Source organism: Staurois parvus, unplaced genomic scaffold, assembly GCF_062004578.1.
Source record: "Staurois parvus isolate SC_StPar_1 unplaced genomic scaffold, SC_StPar_1.0 ptg000619l, whole genome shotgun sequence".
In the NCBI taxonomy this organism is placed as follows: domain Eukaryota; kingdom Metazoa; phylum Chordata; class Amphibia; order Anura; family Ranidae; genus Staurois; species Staurois parvus.
Genome location: NW_028318415.1, coordinates 2,361,501 through 2,383,456, shown reverse-complemented (window position 1 = coordinate 2,383,456; position 21,956 = coordinate 2,361,501). Strand labels below are relative to the sequence as shown.

Below are 21,956 nucleotides of genomic sequence, written 5' to 3'. Positions count from 1 at the left end.
AAATCATAAGTTGTACCTGTTTATCTGTAGCACTTTCTCTTCTACATCTGTTCAAAGTGCAGAATTTATACAGCTTGTCTGAACTTTTGGAAAACAAGGGGCAGAGAACTGAAATGATACTCTGTAGAGCTCAGCAAGTGGACCTGCAAGCTGATTGGAGGAAAGGAACACACCCCCTTCAAAAAGCACAGAGGGACAGAGCTGAGGCTGTCAATCACAGGCTGTGAGCTGGAGCTCCCTCCCTGTCACTATTCTTCTCTTGGTGTCAGGAAAACTTGTTAGAAGTTACTCATGTTGATAGCAGACGAACTAGGCAGCAGAAATTACACTTAGTGCCCTGGATAGAGACACATGCACACCATAGAGGGATATGCTTTGTCCATTTCATTTCTGAGGTTTACAACCACTTCAAAGTGAAATAAGTTCTATTGAAGTGTGTATTCTTAACTCAAAAAAGTGCTGGCAGCCTCCTCCAAATTCCTTTTTTTTTTTTGCTGCTCTGATCCGACTTCCTACTAGAAGATGGCTATAGTCGTTCTCCTTGATCCCACTGTATGTAGGAATATAACCACCTTTTCTTTCTCACTCCTGAGACTATAGATTATGGGATTTGTAGTGGGCATAGTGTGGTGCCAATTAACTGCAACTAACATGCACTGCTCATGATAAACAAACAGAACTGAAGGGAAGAGGGGAGGTTTGGAATGATTTAATATAAAATAGATTACAGGGCCATTAAGTAGTGAAAGTATATGGATTATTTTTGGAGGATAAGAATGTTGTTTAGTGTTGCTTTAAAGTGTAATTATTTATTTATTACAGGTACTTATATAGTTCTGTCAATTTACGCAGCGCTTTACATATATATTGTACATTCACATCAGTCCCTAACCCTCAAGGGACGTACAATCTAAGGTCCCTTACTTGCATTCATACATACACATACTAGGGCCAATTTAGACAGGATCCAATTAACTTACCAGCATGTCTTTGGAGTGTGGGAGGAAACCAAAGTACCTGGAGGAAACCCACGCAAGCACAGGGAGAACATGCAAACTCCAGGCAGGTAGTGCCGTGGTTAGGATTCCAACCAACGACCTTAGTACTGCCAGGCAGAAGTGCTAACCATTTAGCCACTGTGCCTCTCCCTAATTACAGGAAAAGTCAACATTTCACTTTTTAAATTACCAGTCATTAGCTTTCTAAGTTAGTGGAATACTGTCTAATTTTCAAAATATCTTTGCTTCCAAAGTATTTACCTGCTGAGCCTGCCAGTGCTACTAAGATGACCTTTTTTTCCTCGGGCTGGCAACCCTACTATACTGTTAATTTTCAGCAGTGTTGTCTGCCTTTCTGCTCTGCGTCTCCTCAGTGGAGCAGGTACATCAGCACATCCGCTCTTCTATGACCCAAAAATCGTTGTCACCCGGAAGTATGTGTCTACAGTGCCTCTTACTTTACAAGATTTACAGCTCCTTCTCATCTCCTAGTTTCAATTTGGCACCCAGGTAACATAGGGGCCCAACTAATGGCCACCCACTGCTCAGACAGAAAGAAGCCCTAACATGGTCTCTGCTGTCACGTGTAGGCAAAATAAGTAAATAAGCACATAAAAGATGAATAAGTAAATAAGCACATAAAAGATGAATAAGTAAATAAGCACATAAAAGATAAATAAGTAAATAAGCACATAAAAGAAAGTGCTAAAAACACACACACGTTGGACTGAAGAGATCTATGGTTTTTATGTTATCTACTACTGTATAAAAAATAAAAGTGTATAGCTTTATTACAAATCTGCCTATCAAAATGATTAGAATATCCAAAGATTCCATATATATGCAAATTAATTTGTATTAAAATGTAGATTTTTCCTGTAAATATCACGATTGACCCCAACCCTCTTTCACTGTCAGTAGGACGACCCATTAAGAGGGAGGCCAGGAGTGCAGGAATAGTAGGGCCAAGCTCCATTTTTACAGAGCGAGTTGAGATCTGCATATACCGTTAGCTTTTGTCATGATGTTTTCATTGAAACTAATGCGCAGGGGCATATTTACCACAAGGCAAACAAGGCACTTGCCTAGGGCGGCATTTCTCATGGGGGTAGCACCTCCCCCCAGAAGAAGGGATGGAAGAAGGGACACGCGCAACATGGGGACCAGGTGGGATCCGAGAGAGGCTACAGGCTGCTTGGTGGTGTATGTAGAGCCTGACTCTTGTTCCCGGGGATGTCCGGAGCTGTGAAGATGGGTGTCTTACTCTCTATCACCGGGGGGGGAGGTAGTGGAAGGTTCTCCCAGGTGGGGGGCAGGGGTGTTGTTGGTAAATGTCAGGCTCTCTCCGCAGGAGGGGTAAGAGGGGGGGTGTTGGTCGTGTCTGTGGGGGTAGACAATTTTTGTAGGGCCTAGGGCAGCACAAAATCTAAGTGCACCACTGCTGATGTGTACTTACACATATTACCATGACATATTCAGTTCAAATTGCCCCGGGTTCCGAACAGGTTAGCTTTAAATTAGGTACTGAACTGCAACCTACTTTACAACTGGGGGATACCAGCCCCCCCCTTGCTGCACTGAGTGATATATTATCTGCTTATGTGAATCCTATTTTGAAAGTTGAAGTGGATCTCCGGCCAAACAACTAATTACACAGTTGAAATTCATAAATGGGAAATGAGTTACCTGCCAAAGTCCGTGTAGCTCTGTTTTCTAACCTTTGTGATTAAGACACTCCTGCCATACCATATAGACAGAAGGTAATGCCAGTAGACAGAGCTTGTAGCTTTGTGTGTAACATCCCAATGTCCTGCCTGTTCATTAATCTATGTGTGATCATCGCCCCTCTGGTGAGGTCCTCTCTAAACTCCCCTTCCCCATATGTTTGCTTAACCTCCCTGGCGGTATGATTATTTCAGATTTTTGGTGCTGAAAGCGGTACCATTTTTTTGCATGGAAATATGTATTTTTTTTATTGTAGGCTGTAATTTTTAGGAAAAACTCACTGAAATCTGTCCGAAAAAGAGTCTAGTAAACATCCCGGGTATGATAAAATTTGAAACACAAAATCATAAATTATAATTTAATAAATAATCATAAAAATAATATAAAAATAATAAAATATTTAATTCAATAATATAATCAAACCAAAAACACTGAAATTTGAAATAGAGCGCCAAGTTCGCACATTGCTGAGCTCAGTCGCAAAATCGTTTTCAGTTTCTGATGACGAATTTCCCCACGAATCATTATCACTCAATTCTGTATGTGGTTCTGATTTACTATCGCTGTTCTCTAGCTGATCTAAACCGCTTTTGACCTAAAGGGACACTTTTTGGATGCCATGGACATTTCTCAGTTTCCAGGCAGAAAGAACAAACAAAATGCAGGCAGGGCACAGGACAAAGCACTAGGGACAATATGTATGTGAAATAGGTTGAAACAGCAATGTTTTACTGTGTAAAATGAAAAAAAAAAAAAAATGACATTTTTTAAAATTTTTAAATTTCCCGCCGCCGGCGGCGGCGGCGCCCGTACGTCCCGACGTCGCAGGGACAGGACACAGAAGCCGGATGCCGGCATCGGCCGGAGGAGATGGCCGGGGACGCTGCAGGGGACACATCGCGGGAGCGCAGGGTAAGGTAAGTGAAGAACACATGCCGGAGCAGCGCCGCATGGTATTCCCGAGTGTAGCTCAGGGTTACCGCTTTTGGTACTGAAATGTTACCCCGAGTTACACTCGGGAATACCGCTAGGGAGGTTAACCACTTGCCCTCCAGAGGATTTACCCCCCTTCCTAACCAGGCCATTTTTTGCGGTACTTTAACTAACAATTGCGCGGTCATGCAATGCTGTACATAAATGAAGTTTATGTCAATTTGTTTCCCACAAATAGAGCTTTCTTTCGGTGGTATTTGATCACCTCTGCGTTTTTTATTTTTTGTGCTATAATCTGCATCTGAGAGATACAAAGCAGCATGTCCACGCTGATAGGAGAGTGGTTTACACACAGGTCTCTCTCCTGTCAGCGTTGCCGACAATCACCAAGTCCTGGCCAGGAATTGCTGGACAGGACTAGGTGATTGACATCCCCAGCAGCCAATAGTGGAGTGGGTAAGGCGACGTGTGCCTCCTACCTGGAAAAGCAAATCACGTATATATACGTCTTAAATTGCAAATGGAAAGTGCTATACAAGTGGGAGCAGCTAGCACCAGAGATATTGACACAAATCTCAATAAATGAACACATATAGAGAGTGCAGCTCATAAAACATATAAGTGAAATAATGACGTCACTCTATATATATATCGTATATATATACATGATTTTGCGCAGCTGTGCCGCCCTGTAGCAGTACATCTGTGATAGGGCGGCGGGCAAGCTATTAAACACCTCTTCCCTAGACCCTCAGTACAGTACCTGAAACGTGACAACATTACATAATGCAGTGGAGCCTGATTGTCTAACAATGGCTCTTCTACTTTAATTTCTTGTGCAATATGATTAACGGAATTGATTTTAAAATCAACAAATTTAGGTACAAATATTTGCAGTATTTAAAGTAACCCTTTCCACCCCACATACCGTGTAAAGTTGCTGCTTGAATAAAGAGCAGGCATCAAGTACCTGCATGTAGCTTTAAAGCCTAGGGTTACTTAAAAAATGGCAAAAGGGACATTACTTACCTTCAGTGGGATGTATCCCTTATGTTGCTGTGTCCTCCTGTAGCAGAAACCATCCCTCCCCACTTTAAATAACACTTTTTTAATGACCAATACTAAGATGCAGAAGAGTCAGGGTATACATGGGTCGATTTTCGAACGATTTTTCGTTAGAAAATCAGACCTCAGAATATTCGACCGATTTTCACTCTGTTAGTGGAGCAATGGCACCGGCCGATTTTTGTGGTTCCTCCCCATTTCATTTATCGGGCATGTTGGAAAATTCGTGAAAAACGACCGATTTTCTAAATCATTGGTGACACCATCAGATTACAGAACGAACAACGTTTTTGATTTTTGATCAAAAAATTATTCGGAATTTGATTATAATTATGGCCTGCTTAACCCTTCACTATTCTTTCTCAGGGTGTATTTGTGCAGTATATCAGAGCTTCTTGTGATTCAGGGCTCCTGGGGTACTCCGGATCAAAAATCGTTTTAATTTAGTTTTGACATATTTGAACCTATTTTATTTTAAAATGTTTTAAATAATTTCTTGTCTTGAAAAGTCACTGACTCATGCATAATATACCAGAGAGGATGGTTGTGTGGTTTGGCATCTTCACCCTGTATGATCTTCACCCTGTATGATCTTCTCCCAACACTGCACAATGGTATTTGATCATTCTTAGCAATCAATCCAAAATTGATTTTCATAAGATTCTAAAGTACAGACATGGAAACTGGTTGTGGATGCTATTGATTATTGCTAAGATCAAGTTCAACCCTTCTGACTTCCAGGCTCCCAAGTGTCTCTGTGCTATTTTCTGGGGCTCCAACTGACATTTTTCATTGTTGTTTACAACAGAATTTCCTATGGCAAAGATCATATCTTCTAATCTAGGTACAGGATGCCGTTTGGGGCCCCTTAGCAATATGTTATGGTACCCAGACCTACATTGGTAAACCTAAGGATCACTGTATAGCACTAGCAATGTGTTTTTATTTACGCAGATGTCAACATTTTGTGCTGCAATTATATAAGCAATGAAGAACAATGCATAATGCACATACCCAAGAATATTTCCAGCCCTTTCCAACAAATAGTAATATTACAAAATCACATTAATGATTCAATCCTTACCCTTTTCTGAATTGCAAACACAGCCAGCTCATTGTAGCCAGCTATAAACACTGTGCTGTTCCAGGATGTCTCATTTTAGCAGAAGCACATTTTACAGGCAGACCTCCAGCCTATCCCCCCCCCCCCCCCCCCACTTGTGTGGTCTTTTCAAACTGCTTTACATAGGAAGTACTACTTTTTGTCATAGTATAATATTTCATTATCTGCCAGTCTGTTAGCTTTGGTTGGGGGAGTTCATAGACAAACCAGTGACTGATTGCTTTCTTTGAATCAGTTTTGACTCTAGGCTTCATTGTCTTTTAATTATTTATTTCAGGTACTTATATAGTGTTGTCAATTTACACAGCACTTTACATATATGTTGTACATTCACATCGGTCCCTAACCCTCAAGGGGTGTACAATCTAAGGTCCCTAACTTACATTCATTCATACATATACTAGGGCCAATTTAGACAGGATCCAATTCACCTACCAGCATGTCTTTGGAGTGTGGGAGGAAACCAGAGTACCCAGAGGAAACCCACACAGGCACAGGGAGAACATGCAAACTCCAGGCAGGTGGTGCCGTGGTTGGGATTTGAACTGTCGACCCCAGTACTACCAGGCAGAAGTGCGAGCCACTTAGCCACTGATTGTATTATTGCCAGTGCTCCTGTAAACGGCAATGTTTGTTGGAACGAACAGAAAAAATGTTTCTCACAAACTGTATATTCCTTTTCTTTTAGATTATTATTATTAAAAAAAAAAAAAAACCTCCTTTGTCCATTAGCAATGTTTTGCTGTGTCAAGCTAATGTTCTGCGAATTTTCTTTTGAATATATATTTATTTGTTGGATACATTTTACACAGAGAGTGAAATGGCAGCAACACACTCAGTATTCCCCTTTCAGCATCAGCAAGAAGGGAAACACACAATTTTCTGAGCATCAGACACACTCTCCAGGGAACGAACATATGTGGCCTTCCAGCAGCAACGGGTTGCATTCCTTAACAGTATAGGCCTTCTTTATGGTGAACATGGTAGCCCAGCACCCCCTAGTGCATGATGAATGGCACCACAGCCATCCTTTATTAATTTGTAGTAAAGCAGAAAAAAGAAAAAGATCACTACTTTCATATGTGTGTCTTCACAATGTTTTTGGACGTTAAGACAAAACTATAGTTCTTTTGTTGAACAGTTGTATAAGTTACAAATTTAAATACCAAACATGCCACTGAACTTCAACAGCAGAACAGTTAGTTTTAGATTCTATCATGCATCTGTCTTTTACTATAACCACTTGCCCTCCAGAGGATTATGCACTTGGGGGCTAAGAATATGCATGCATCATACATACTAGGGGACGTACAACTGGGGGAATCAATGGTGGAGAAGGATCTGGGAGTTCTGGTAGATCACAAGCCTAATAATGGCATGCAATGCCAAGCTGCGGTTTCTAAAGCGAGAAAAATCCTTCCTTGTATTAAACGAGGTATAGACTCCAGAGAGAGAGATATCATATTACCCCTGTACAAATCATTAGTAAGACCTCATCTGGAATATGCAGTTCAGTTTTGGGCACCAATTCACAAAAAGAACATTGGGGAACTGGAGAAAGTACAGAGAAGGGCAAACAAACTGATAAGAGGCATGGAGGAGCTCAGCTATGAGGAAAGATTAGAGGAACTGAATTTATGCTCTCTTGAGAAGAGGAGATTAATGCAGGCCACAGACAGGTCGAAAATCGGCCATTTAAAAAACAAACAAACGACAAATCGGTCGTTCAATCGGCCGACGTTACCATCTAAAGCCGGCATTTTTACTTCTGTCCCTTGCAGAGATTATATTATATTATAATTTTACATGAAAAAGTCTTGTGGTTGCAACAATGTATCCATTTGTATCCATTTCGGATACAGATGGTTTTATTCAGATATAAATAGATACATTGTTGCAACCACAAGACTTTTCATATAAAATATAATATCGGACTGGAATTCTTCTTCTTTTTCTTCTTCTTCTTTTTCTTCTTGCAGGTCAAGGCTCATGCGCAGATTTTTTATCGGTAAAATGATCGGCCGATTTGCCCATCATTGCCGGGAAAATCGGCCGCGAATTTTCAAACTTTACCAATAAAAAAAATGTGCCAAAACCCCGAAAAATGGCCGACCAACTATACCACCTTGTTGCTTCAAATCAATACGTCTCAGTAGTTCTCAATAAGGTGTTCGAACTATATTTCTTCTAAAAGATGCCTGATGAATGATGACTATACAGTGTAGGTGAGTTTCTATATACAAACTGCACCCCTGGTTTTTATACCTCTCCAAAAGGTCTCCCACAATGCACACCAACAATTCAGGCTGAGTCTTAGGGACTAGCATTTATTGCTAAAAACTGTAAGGCCTCGTTCACACCATTTGCAGAGACGGGAGTTTTTCTGCACGCATTCTGCAAGGACACAGTTCACACCACAACACTAGTATCACCATTTTTTTTCTGCGCAGGAATCTGCAACATGCCTAAATCTCGACATGAAAACTGATGCAAACTCGTGTCTCTGCAAGTGAAATCCGAGCGTTTTTTCCAGCAGTTTTTCTGCATGTATGGTGTGAACAAGGTCTAACAGGTGAGGGAATGGGGCTAAAGGATACTCCAAAACAGAACTATAAATCAATGGGAAAAAATGTCTTAGTGAAAACAAATTATTTCAAGAGCAGGCACACACTACAGTTCCCAATCAGGTCTTACTCACAATATCATAGGAGCTGTCTGCCACACAGCAACCACAGGTAGATCCTCAGTGAGGGGGATAAAAGATCCTTCTCAGAACCAGGACTTCAGGACCGTGCCCTCCAGCAAAAGTCCATTAGCAATCTCCTACAGGCCCGCAGCCCAGCTCCTGGAGAGGCCCCAACTGCAATCTCTTATCTCAGTAGCCCTCTCGTAGGGAAAGCAGCCCCAGGAGAACTGGACCCCCCCGGGAGAAGAAATACACTCTGGAAAGGCCTTCAAAACATTTATCAGCTCCTCAGCCACCTTCCGGATGCTCTCTTCCAGGGATTGGCTGGAGCATGATAAAAATTCATTTTGGCGATTTGATTTTCCCTGACTTGTATTCTGAAAGCTTCCACAAGCAGGTGAGAGAAATCAAACGCCTAGCTCAGGTAACCCTGAAAAGACAAAAACAATCAATTGTTGCACCTCTGATTACAGTGAAGCCAAGAGCTAAATGTAACCTAGCAACCAAACTAATGGAAGGCAATACACTGAATTATTGAGTAAGAATTGTATATATCTCTTTATTATCCATTTTGTCTTTTTACAGTAAGTCATAATGCCAAACATCCTGAAAAACAGATTTAGCGTTTATATACACTTTAAGGAGACAGTATAGCTATAAGCACTGTTTCCTTGCATTATTTATGGGAAAAAACACAAACTTCAATGCATGGTTTATTGCATTTTGTATGTAGTAAGGCTGCATTTATAGCAGTAATAATATAACAATATATAGACAAATGACAGAATTCTCTGCAAAATTATTATTGCTTTCTGGCCTTTAAACTGTATCTCAAAACAAAACCTTTTTTTTGAAGTGGGGAAAGGTTAGACCCTTTGTCAGAGTTTTGTCTGTGTCTGTATCCATCAGATTCTGCCTTATATGTGTCTTACTGACCATTGTCACAGAAAGAAAGGGGCAATCCAACATTTTAGCATTTTCCCCAGAAAAAGAGGAACAGAATTTATTTTATGGGGACACCTCTTCCAGGAAAAACTCTCTTAAGATGAGAATTCCTCTCACTTTGAAGGACTATCTCTGAGACAAGAAGTCAAGAGAAATTTCCCTAATGGTATACAGAAAGTAAAAAGTAGACTGACGGGGTTTAATCATACCCTAGTGAATCCAAAGCTATAAAAGTGTGGCCTCTACATAGGTACACTCTAAAGTTCTAACATACATTCATGGGTCACTTTATGAGGCACACCTGTTCAATTGCTTGGTAACACAAATTGCTAACCAGCCAATCACATGGCAGCAACGTAATGCATTTAGGCATCTAGATGTGGTGAAGACGATTTGCTGAAGTTCAAACCAAGCATCAGAATGGGGGAGAAAGGGGATTTAAGTGACTTTGAATGTGGAATGGTTGTTGGTGCCTGAGGAGCTGGTCTGAGTATTTAAAAAATTGCTGATCTAATGGGATTTTCACACACAACCATCTCTAGAGTTTACAAAGAATGGTCCGAAAAGGAGAAAATATCTAGTGAGCGGCACTTGTGTGGGCGAAAATGCCTTTTTTGATGTCAGAGGTCAAAGGAGAATGGGCAGACTGGTTCGAGGTGATAGAAAGGCAACAGTAACTCATGTCAATATGGACCAAAATCTCTGAGAAATGTTTCCAACACCTTGTTGAATCTATGCCACAAAGAATTAAGGCAGTTCTAAAGGTAACCAAGGGCCCAACCTGGTACTAGCAAGGTGTACCTAATAAAGTGGCAGTGTGTGTATAATGCTTTTATTGCTTTATCTCTCTCCCCCTCTCTCTTCCTCTCTCTCTCTCCCAATACAAGTTTTGCTGGTCCTTACAACATTTCAATGGTCTGCTATAACCTTACCAGCACCTTTGTAAATAAAATTATGAATAAATGAAACTGAAACAAACAGGTTAAAATAAAATGATATCAAACTTTAATGCTGCCTTGAAATTTCAATACTCCTTAAATATTACCAAAAATGACCATCGGTTTCTCACTGTATGTAACAAAAAGTAGTAGATATTAATAATCTACTACCATCATTGAAACATAGTCCTTGTAAGGAACAATATTCTTGTCTGGGTCAACTGCAGCAGAGATCATTTCCTCCATCTCTTCTTGTGTAAATGGTTCACCTGCAGTTCAGACAATGTTGTTTAATTGTTTACATTATGAAGAGTGCAACTTCAATAGGCATGACGCATACATTACCTTCTTCTGTCATGTATTTAATTAACTCTTCTTTAGTGATGAATCCTTTTTTCTTTTCATCTAAAACCTAAAAAAGAAGATGTATAGTTATGGCATTGTCTTGTGAGTCAGCTCATGGCCAACTAACTGGGAAAGTAGGACTAAGACAAAAACAATGGCAAACCTCAAATGCTTGTTGAAGGACATCTTCTGCAATTGGGCGATATCTATAGTAAATTCAATAAAGAGTAATAAAAATGTACCAATAAAAATGAATTAAAGTATGTGAAAAAAAACACTTTCTTGTGCATTACTATAAGATTGCAATGAAAAAGAATATGTCTATTCTTAAAGAACACAGAAGAGGCAATAGGGGTCCTATGAGGATGACACCAGAAGAAGATAGAGAGATACTACTGTACATTGAAAATATTTCTTCAGAATGAGAAACTATCATCCAAAATTAGTGGTTGCTAAACATTGTTTTACATGATTACAGACTAAAGATGAAGGTTTTTGTCTCAGTACCATACCAGTGTTCAGAGGCAATGCAGTCTGCCATGCAAAATTCTGTATACAAACTAATACACCGAGAAGTTCCCACAGTTCAAATACACAAATCTGGGCAAAACCAGATACTGTGAAAAAAATGGTACTGACAAACAAAACATCTCCACTTAATATGTTCTGAAGTCTTGAAAACTATATGATATATATATATATATATATATATATATATATATATATGCCAAAATTTTACAATTTTTAGTCAGGATATGCAAATTTTTGAGCACACCAATACATACATGCATACATATATATATACTGTATATATATATATATATATATAGAGCTGTCCACAAAAGTTTGTATACCCTGGCTGAATCGTGAAATGTTAGCATTTATATTAAAAATATGACTGATCATGCCAAAAAAACTGTCTTATATTTGAGGATGATGTTCATATGAAGCCATTTATTATCACATAGTTGTTTGACTCCTTTTGAAATCATAATGATAACAGAAATCACCCAAATGACCCCGATCAAAAGTTTACATATCCTGGAATGTTTGGCCTTGGTACAGACACACATGGCGACACACAAATGCTAAAATGGCAATTGAAGGTTAATTTCTGACATCTGTGACTTTTTAAATTGCAATTAGTGTCTGTGTATAAATAGTGAGTTTGGATGCACTGAGGATGCACGTGGATGCACTAAACAGGCTAGATATTGAGCCATGGGGAGCAGAAAAGAACTGTCAAAAGACCTGCGCAACAACGAATGAAAATTTATAAAGATGGAAAAGGATATAAAACGATATCTAAAGTCTTGAATATGCCAGTCAGTACTGTTCAATCACTTATTAAGAACTGGAAAGTTCAGGGATCTCTTGATAGCAACCAAGTTCAGGTAGACTAATAAAAATTGCAGCTACAATTGCCAGAAGAATTGCTTGGGATACAAAGAAAAACCCACAAGCAACCTCAGGAGAAATAAAAGCTGCTCTGAAAAAAGACGGTGTGGTTGTTTTTAAGAAGCACAATACCACAATACTTGAACAAAAATTACCTGCATGGTTGAGTTGCCATAAAAAAGCCTTTACTGCACCAATGCCACAAAAAACACAGGTTACAATATCCCTGACAATACCTTGACACACCTCACAAGGCTTTTTTGTGGCATTGGCGCAGTAAAGGCTTCTTTCTGGCAGCTCATTTTTGTTCAACTATCATACCATACATGGATCGAAATTCGTCTGGTTCAGCATGGACCAGCCAAGATTTGAAACATGTATGGGCAGGCTAACTGTACCCAAATCTATTGACTTGGGTACAACCAGCCTGTCAGATTTTTTTGACATTCAGTTTCTGCCAGTGGCTATTGCGGTCATCAGTAACCATTGTGTTTTGTCCGCCAGGCGTCGGGAAGACACCCCACACCCCCTCTGCTGGCATAACATAATAGCATTGTAGGAAGCATTCCCCCATCAATACTGAATGTGTGCAGGAAAGAAAAAAGTAATCTATGGGCTGCTTTAGAATCCGACACTTCCGGGAGTGTTCTTACATTGTGCTCAGTGGTTTGATCTGCTGGCCACTAAGTCACTGCTGCCCAAGCCACTTTGATGAAGATTTCGGGGTGTTCAAGGTTCATGAATACATAACTGGAATAAACTGTGGTCTATTATTATCTGCCTAGAGTTCACTTTAAATAAATATTACTGAGGTTTTAAAGGATAAGTTCACCTTTACAAATATAATATTATTATAATATATTAATATTTTTCTGTTAGGAACCTGTAAAGCTTTGCACCCACGATCATGGGTGTAATGCCAGAGTCCTGCAACCTGTCTGTGTAGCTGTCTGCCCCTACCTCCAATACGGACAGGCAGTTACACAATGACAGTAAGCTCAATGAACTACATAGAGAGCTCAACGGTGCTCTGGTAGTTCACTGGGAACTAAAAGCCGGCAGCCTCAAAGGCGGTTAGAACTTGTAGTTTTCCCATTCACACGCCGGGTGCGTGACTGCTAGCAGGAGGAGAACATCCCCCGCTAGCTATCAAAACGGCGGATCGGTAGGGGGGGGGGGGGAGCAGAGGTCGGTGAATCTGTAACCTGTAGCATGTTATAAAAGGTGAACTTATCCTAACGGAATACATGATGTCTCCTATACAAATAAAGGATCAAAATCAATGCATCAGTGAGTACCAGAATTGTGGTCAACGAAATGTAGCAAGGGCCGCTTCACACCATGCCCGCATCTGAATTGTACAGGAATGCCCTGTGCATTCCTGTTCTATTCAAACAGCATACAAAACGCACTGCATTTGCGATCTGCAGTCGGTGTCAATAAAAAGTTAACGACACCCCGAACCCAGGTCACAAACCCAGTATTATGTGATCCAGTTACAATGCGTTTTAAAAAATAGTGTGGAGCGGTGAGGTGCTGTGCGATTTCAGCCTATTCAAAATGAATGGGCTGAAATCGCACCACATAAAACTGCATGTGAATCGCAAAGGAACACACAGCACGTTCCTGTGTGATTTAGATGCAGGAATGGTGTGAACCAGCCCTAAAAGAGGATAACTGTAATGAAACACAATAAGTACAGTATTCTGGACTGTACACAAGTATTACAATGAAACTGAGCATTGTACATAAAAGCATGGACCGAGCTTTAGCTAGGGGCCATGAAGCACTCTTAGAATCAGTACAAATGAGAGGTCCACCATACCAAGCAGCAGAAAAATATGTTCAGAGACCTCCGTAGAAGGAGGGTCAGAGAAGATAGGGGAGTAAGAGGTAAAAGAAAAGAAGAAGAGAGGGACCTCAGGAACACCATGACTCAAACTCTAGGACCTCAACGCTTATAAAGATGTATAACTTCTTGTGGACTTAGTGAGGTGGGAATATTATATCCACGAGGTCCAAGTCTTTAGCAATTTCTCATGTGTATAAAGTAGGATACTAATTAGTTTTTCATTAATTAATGCAGTGGCAATTAAATTGAGCATTGTACATAAAAGCATGGACCAAGCTTTAGCTGTGGGCCATGAAGCACCCTTAAAATCAATAGATGAGAGGTCCACCATACCGAGCAGCAGAAAAATATGTCCAGAGACCTCTGTAGAAGGAGGGTCAGAGAAGACAGGGGAGTAAGAGGTAAAAGAAAAGAAGAAGAGAGGGACGTCAGGAACACCATGACTCAAACTCTAGGATCTCAAGGCTTATAAAGATGTATAACTTCTTGTGGACATAGTGAGGTGGGCATATTGTATCCACAAGGTCCAAGTCTTTAGCAATTTCTCGTGTGTATAAAGGAGGATACTAGATTGTTTTTCATTAAGTAAAAAGGTGTCCATGCAGCGGCAGACCTCTATAAAATGAACACATTGCTGTTTCCAGGCTCTTGCTATTTTCTGTTTTGCCGCCAGCAAGATGTACATTGCTAGTTTAAATTGGGACCCCATAAGGCCCAGGGGCTTTAAATATAATATCTGCATGAGAAAATATGAAACTATTTGTTATCCAATTTCGTACGGTATATCTACATAATATAAAAGCCTACTGGAAGGTAAGACAACAGGGTAAAAGTAGGGAGTATAAGAAAGAGATATGGAGATTTAATCTGTGTAGAGTTTAGTACAAAGCTAGTACTAGTAAATAAGAGTATCAGTATATAGTCCCCCAAACTTTCACAATGACAACCCCTCCACCCTCTATAGTTATGTCCCCAACACTGTCACACATGCATCCACACAGTCACCCGAATATCCATTGGAAATTAACACAAATGTCTTCCAAAATGACTGGTTTTGTAGAAGGACTTGCTGTTTACTGCCCCCTATAAGGAAAAAGGAAAATAACCCAATATAAAACATAGTATAAAAATCCCATACCTTCTCTCCAATAATACTTTTGTCATCATTGGTAAGAACTTCTCAAAGCGAATGAACCCTGTAGGCTCTTCTTCCTCTACCTAGTTGACAAAAGAGTAACAAAAGTTAATAATAAGAAAACAAAATCTATGAAAAGGATGTCTTTTTGATAAAAGTTGTTCAGCGGTAATTTTAGGCTAACTTGTGGTTAAGCTAAACAGTAAACTAGGACATGCAAGCAGTTACCAACAGGTGCCAGCTTGTACCTGGAGCCAAATTCTTAGGTTTCTTTCAGACATGCTGCAGTTCTTACCACCCGGTTTTCAGAAGGCAGTGGAGCAGCGGCTGACGTGCATTCAGGAGGCAGTACTGCCACCTCCCGATGAATGTTTTTTTGTTTGTTTTTTTTATTTAAATGGCCCTAAATTCAATTTTACATTGCGGGACTGTACCGCAACTGTGTGTGTTTGGCTCTCTATTGCAGTACAGCCCTATTAAACTCAATAAGTGAGTTTGACAACCAGTCAATGCCCCGCGAGCTTGCACTGTGGAAATCTGTGTCTGTCCAACCCCACTATTCAGCAGTGGATAGGAAGGGTGGAGGATATCAGGACAATGGAGAAGCTCACTAGTTCATTAAAAATATATCTGTGAAACTCAGGACCACCTGGTCTACTGGATTGAATACTGTCATATAGAGGATTTCAAACGTCTGCTTGAAGACTAATACCTCAATATGCCTCACCATAACATAGTACCCTGGTGTGGTTTTGAGGGCATGTAGTGTATAATAACTTCTCTGCAGTCCCCCGCTCTGTTAGTGGGTCAATGGCACCAGCTAATTTTTGTGGTTCCTCCCCTTTTCGGTGATCAGGCATGTTGGAAAAATTGTGAAAAGCTACCGATATACGTTTCGATTTCCGGACATTCAGAATTTGACCCATGTATGGCCTGCATTTGGCTAGGTTCACACTGCTACAACTTGATTTTGATTTTCAGTGTAATTAGGTATTGCAATTTGGATGCTACTTGAATGTGGTTTTCATTTTCTATGGGGGCCAAACTCATGCTAGAATCACACCAGTGTAGTACAGGAACCTTTTCCAAAATCACATCATGCTGAGTTGAATTGATGAGAACAGGCACCATTGAAAACAATGTAATTTCCATTGTCATGCAATTCTGTGCGATTCAAGTTACATCTGAAATTGCACTAGTGTGAACGAAGCCTTAAAAAATCTAGAATGCTAACCAGGAGCGGACTGACAATTCATGGGGCCCCCGTGAAATAGGGAATCATGGGGCCCGTGTCCTCGCTCACACTCAAACCACACCTAAAAAAGCCTATAAAAGTTACCAGGGGCATTTCTTGGGGCCCCCTACTGACCCCGGCCCTCGGGCAGTGCCCCGAGTGCTCGAATGGTCAGTCCGCCCCTGATGCTAACACAAAGTGGAATTTAAACATCTTTTAGCTAAATAAAATGTGTAGCAACATTTTTTAACTTATTTTGAACACATACGTGAAATCCCAATCTTTGCTATGCAGTTTAATTTTTTTTTTAGTGGGAAACTATTAGAACTCAATCACACTTCTACATTTGATTTATCATGCATAATTCATAGGTAAAAATGGGTCCTTAGGCCCTAACGTGCTGTGCATTCCTGTGCGATTCGCAAGCGGTTTTGTGTGGTGCAATATCAGCCCATTCATTTTGAATGGGCTGACATCACACCACACCGCACCAAAAGTAATACATGCATTACTTTTTAAAATTCACTTCAACCGGAATGCATCGTAGAAAAGTACCATAAGAGACAGTGTGGGTAGTTGTGGGCAAAGCGTGTGCGACCTGTGTTTGAGGTGTCGTCAACTTTTTATTGACACCTGCCGCAGATCACAAATGTAGAGCGCTTTGCCCTGCACTTGAGCACATAGCGCCTTCCTGTGCAATTCAGATGAGGGCATGGTGTGAACAGGCCCTTAGGCTGAATGCACATAAGCGGCATTTAGATCAGCTGGAAGAACTCCACTGATTCTCGCCATTGGCTTCCCCTGCCTGCCTGTGTGAATGTAACACTTTCTGAGTAAAAATGACAGCTGAACTTTGAGTGCCTATTAGTCCGCATCTGCACTTTTCTGTGCCAGTTTATTTTATCTTTAAATGTTATTACAGCTTCTGACCAGTAGATGGTGATACATGACAATATGTATGTATATATATATAACTGCACTAATACTAAACAATAGAATCAGTACCAGGGGCAGACTGACCATTTGGAAACTCGGGCACTGCCCGAGGGCCCGAGGTCAGTAGGGGGCCCCATGAGATGCCCCTGGTACCTTTTTCATAGGCTTTTTTGAGTGTGGGCAAGGACACAGGGCCCCATAATCCCCTATTGCCCAGGGGCCCCATGAGTTGTCAGTCCGCCCCTGGTCAGTACATTGAAGAGTGTATGTCAATGCAAAAAATAAAAAGATGCAATACATCTCTGCAATATATGCACATTTCCCTATATTTTATCCAAGTAAAGCAGAACTCCAGGAATCAGACAAAATCTACTTTGGAGTGGACCCCCCTGCAGGGACAAAACACTAATTTAGTCTAGCAGTGGAAAAACGCAGGGAAATTTTTATATTAGTGGGAGGAATCTTGCCCCATGTTTGGTGTCAGTGGGAGGAATTATGCCACACTGTTGGTGTCAGTGGGAGGAATTATGCAACACTTTGGGTGTCAGTTGAAAAAATGATGCCCCATCACTGGTGTCAATGGGAGGGATAGTACCCCATTTTTGGTATTAAGTAATTTGGTGTTTGCGGTGCTGGTGCAACAGTGGTGAGACTCTACATATTGTAGTCTCCCAGTAGATATTAATCTAGTGTTACTTTTGTTTAATAGCATGCGTTTCTCCCTTTGAGGGTTGGTATCTTTTCAAATGAATATTCGGTTGTTGCCACTTTCCCATTAGTGATTAAATGATTTTGATAGAGGTAAGCTTTTATTTGAAACTATACATATATTTTGTGCACCATGTTAATTGCAGCAACAAAGGTTCTTAATAGTTTATTTTTGTCTTATATTACAGTACCCATTCTGGGACGTGTCTTTTGGTTGTTCTGGCGTATTACCATTAAACCAAATGTGACGTTAATATTCATGTATGCTGCTTATACTAGTATTGGTGCCTACTTCACCTCTTAAAGGTACATCTCCTCCCATTCAATTTTCAGAATACTTTTTATTTGCCTTTTGATAGATTTTTGTTGAACTTCAGTGTATGCTGATGAAACTTTGCATTTTGTTATTTCATTGCTTTACCCAGCTCATGTGTCCCTCCAATAGCCATGTGAAGTGCCATTTTGTCTGGGCTACTCTGAGATCTTACTGTCCAACCAAAGTGTACCACAATTAAATCGTTATCATTTTGCATACTGTTTGTCACTTATGAGTTACATATGAATTGTTTGGTAAGTTGCCATCAATTTTTGCAATGGGTTTATGTATATGTATGGGACATGTCACACATGATTTGTAGCAATGTAAATTTGTTTTATTTTGTTGCATGCATATAGTACATATAATCTGTTGGTATATTCTATAATCAACGTGAATCTGTTGTTGTTTTTAATATATAAATATCTCCTGAAGAAGCCTGAAATAGGCGAAACATGTTGAGAAATATTACACCGGAAACATTTCTTTGGACATGTATACCTAACAATGTTGGAACATCCAAATGTATCTTTGTTTTTTCAAATGATATTTTAATATTGATAAAGCAATAAATATTGTACATTTTAACTTTCATCGTTGTTTTATCATTATATGGCAGCTTTAAATAATCCCATCAGATTATTTCTTCCTTGTGAGGAGTTTTATCTCCTCTTCTTTTTCCTTCTCTATGTATCTTTTTCCTTCTTCTCCTGACCATTATTGGTATTAGTGGAAGGAATCTTTCCCAATTGTTGGTGTCAGTTGGAGGTATTATGCCCATTGTTGGTGTCAGTAGAAGGAATGGTGCCTCATCATTGGTGTCAATGGAATGAATTGTGCTTTATACCAATGAGAGGAATAGTGCCACAAAGGCCAGATAAAGGCAAGCAAAGGGCTGCATCTGTCCCGCACGCCGCAGTTTGGAGACCATTGCACTCTATCATCTTTCTGCCTCCAGCTTTCTTGTAAAAACTCATAATTCAGCTACATGACATCTGTCCAATTAGCAGGCAGGTGGTCCAGGAAGCAGTAAAGTTGAGCAAGGAAATTCTTTCATCTCTTAAATCGGAGCTCCAGTCTCCACAGCAATTTTTTTTTAAAGCACCACTAAGATTGTTATTACTTGTACTGGAATAATTGGCTATTGTTATAACTGTATTCATACCTGTTATTCTTACATCAGTGGGAGGAATTATGCCCACTGTTAGTGTCAGTAGAAGGAATGGTGTCTCATCATTGGTGTCAATGGGATGAATTGTGCTTTATACCAATGAGAGGAATAGTGCCACAAAAGCCATATAAAGGCAAGCAAAGGGCCTTATCTGTCCCGCAAGCTGCCGTTTTGAGATCATTGCACTATATCATCTTTCTGCCTCCAGTTTTCTTGTAAAAACTCATAAATCAGCTACATGTCATCTGTCCAATTAACAGGCAGGTGATCGAGGAAGCATTAAAGCTGAACAAGGAAATGGCTGAATGGACTTCCTGGTTGTGCAGTGTGGCAGGGGTGTGCATATTACATCACTGACTAAACACAATAAAAAATCCTTTAGCAAGTAAAATAGTGAGTTTATATGTTTTTTAACAGTATATTTATGTGTTTGCTGGAAGTTAAATTTAGGTTACGTTTTAGGTTCTGCTCAAGATTCTGCATTGTGTGAAAACGGGTGTTTCCTGCAATGTTTTGCACCCCATACTACTTGCATTGGTGTGATGCAGTGCTATTCAATCTCAATGGGACCCCAATGAACCTTGCAAGGATACCATTTTGAATGGTCCTCCCAATAAGGTGCATGTTAATGTGCAAACAAAGATGCGCATACTTACATGCAATGCACTTCAGTGGTTAGGTGTGAACGGAGCCTTAAGGCCAGGGTGAGGTTAAATATTAGAGGAAGGCTAAATTTGGGTTAGATGAAGGTTTAACATAATCCAGGTTTTTTAGGCTGGATTTTGGCACTAAACCTCTATGCCAACAAATGTCTGGTGCCTGGTTCTTGCTGCCAAAGCTAACTAATATTTTAACATTCCCAACAAAAACCTCTTACCTCTGCAAGCATATCATGAAGTTCTCCTTCTGTTGGGCAACATCCTAATGATCTTATGATTGTTCCAATCTCTCTGTAAACAACAGTAATGGGTGAATGTAGCCATTCATTCATAGAATAATGTTTACCAGACACAACGTTAGGTTCAAGCCCAAACCTAGACATACTTTTTATTTTGCTGTAGATAGATCAGGGAGGGGTTAGAACTTCTGTTTGTTTTATTGCAGTCTTCGCCCCCAGTATTAGGGAGATATCTCCTTGCTTCCTATCAGCACAGGAAATGACACAAAATCTCCCCAATGGGAAGACAATTGACACAAAAATAAGTTTTTAGTAAAGTAAGGCAGGGTGACGCTTACACAGTAGTCGTGTGTGCAGGTTCCATTTAGGGGTTACTTTAGTTTTGTGCTCCATAAACCTGATTGCACCATGGTGACACTGTACTACTTGTGGGGGGTGATGAAGATTTTTTTTTCTTTTACATTGATTGCTTTTACACCCATAAAGGCTGTAAAAGCAATAATTACTCCTTCTCTCTGGCTGTATTCTTGCAGCCATTGAGAAATACTATGATTGGTCACAGCTTGTCACATGGTACAAGATTGTTGAGAATAGCCTTGTACCATGTGATCTCTGTGATCATTCACAGATTTTACACATAGTAAGCAATGATGTCAGAAGTGACATCTTGCTTACTACTCTTCATGTGATCACTGATTGGCCAATCAGTGATCACATGATCGAGACCTCACACAAAGGTCCCGTACAGCGATCGGTGGGCCGCTGTGTCTGGATCGCGGTGCGTGTGCTCCCAGGAAGCACGCACAAGCAGGGAAGCGGGGAGGACGTTTATAAACGACCACCCGCCACGGCTGTTTATATACATGGGATGGACAGGAAGTGGTTAATTTGTACAGAAAATGCACACAAATCCATCATTCCGTTGAAGACTGGCCTCTTATTCCTAGACATCCTGGGTGTTGGCCATTGTAGTTTATCTCCATTCTCTATTAAGAATATGAAAGAATGTCAGCCGCACTCCACTTAGATCCTCATGCAGTATTTCTATTTTTAATAAATGAATTGAATACATACAGTATCATCCCCACCCAAAACTGAACCTTCTTTGACACATTTCACCACTTCTGAAGTCTTTCTCTATCCTTGTGAGCAAGCCAAGAGTAGTGAACCGCATCAAGAAGGCTGGTTTTTGGGTGGAAATATTACTGTATGCAGTCAATTCATTGATTGAATTCATTGATTCATCTCCTTAAATCGGAGCTCCAGTCTCCACAGCAATTTTTTTTTAAAGCACCACTAAGATTGTTATTACTTGTACTGCAATAACTGGCTATTGTTATAACTGTATTCATACCTGTTATTCTTACATCTGTAATCAATCACACAATCTTGTCAGCAGGCAGGAACCACAGTAGATGTGGGCATCTGAAGCTCGCTCCTGTTCACTTCCGGGATTCAGTGCAGCTGGCCAGCCAGCATGCACCTCCCAAACTCACGCCTGCGGTGCAGTTTGTTGATTGAAGGTTGCCATAGCAACGGTGACATTGATG

The 21,956-nt window shown here is 40.3% G+C and overlaps 1 protein-coding gene across 1 annotated transcript in view; it reads right to left on the bottom strand.

Annotated features, from left to right (window-relative positions):
• Positions 1–9,061: 9,061 nt before the first annotated feature.
• DRC8 (dynein regulatory complex subunit 8) overlaps positions 9,062–21,956 on the bottom strand; it is a 33,688-nt gene continuing 20,793 nt past the window's right edge. Inside the window, exons 3-7 of the mRNA XM_089693253.1 lie at positions 20,386–20,458; positions 15,147–15,226; positions 10,922–10,964; positions 10,759–10,825; positions 9,062–10,682 (exon numbers count right to left, since the gene is read on the bottom strand). Coding sequence (XP_089549379.1) covers positions 10,570–10,682; positions 10,759–10,825; positions 10,922–10,964; positions 15,147–15,226; positions 20,386–20,458 — 376 coding nt within the window. The 3' untranslated portion in view covers positions 9,062–10,569. The remainder of the gene's footprint in view (positions 10,683–10,758; positions 10,826–10,921; positions 10,965–15,146; positions 15,227–20,385; positions 20,459–21,956) is intronic.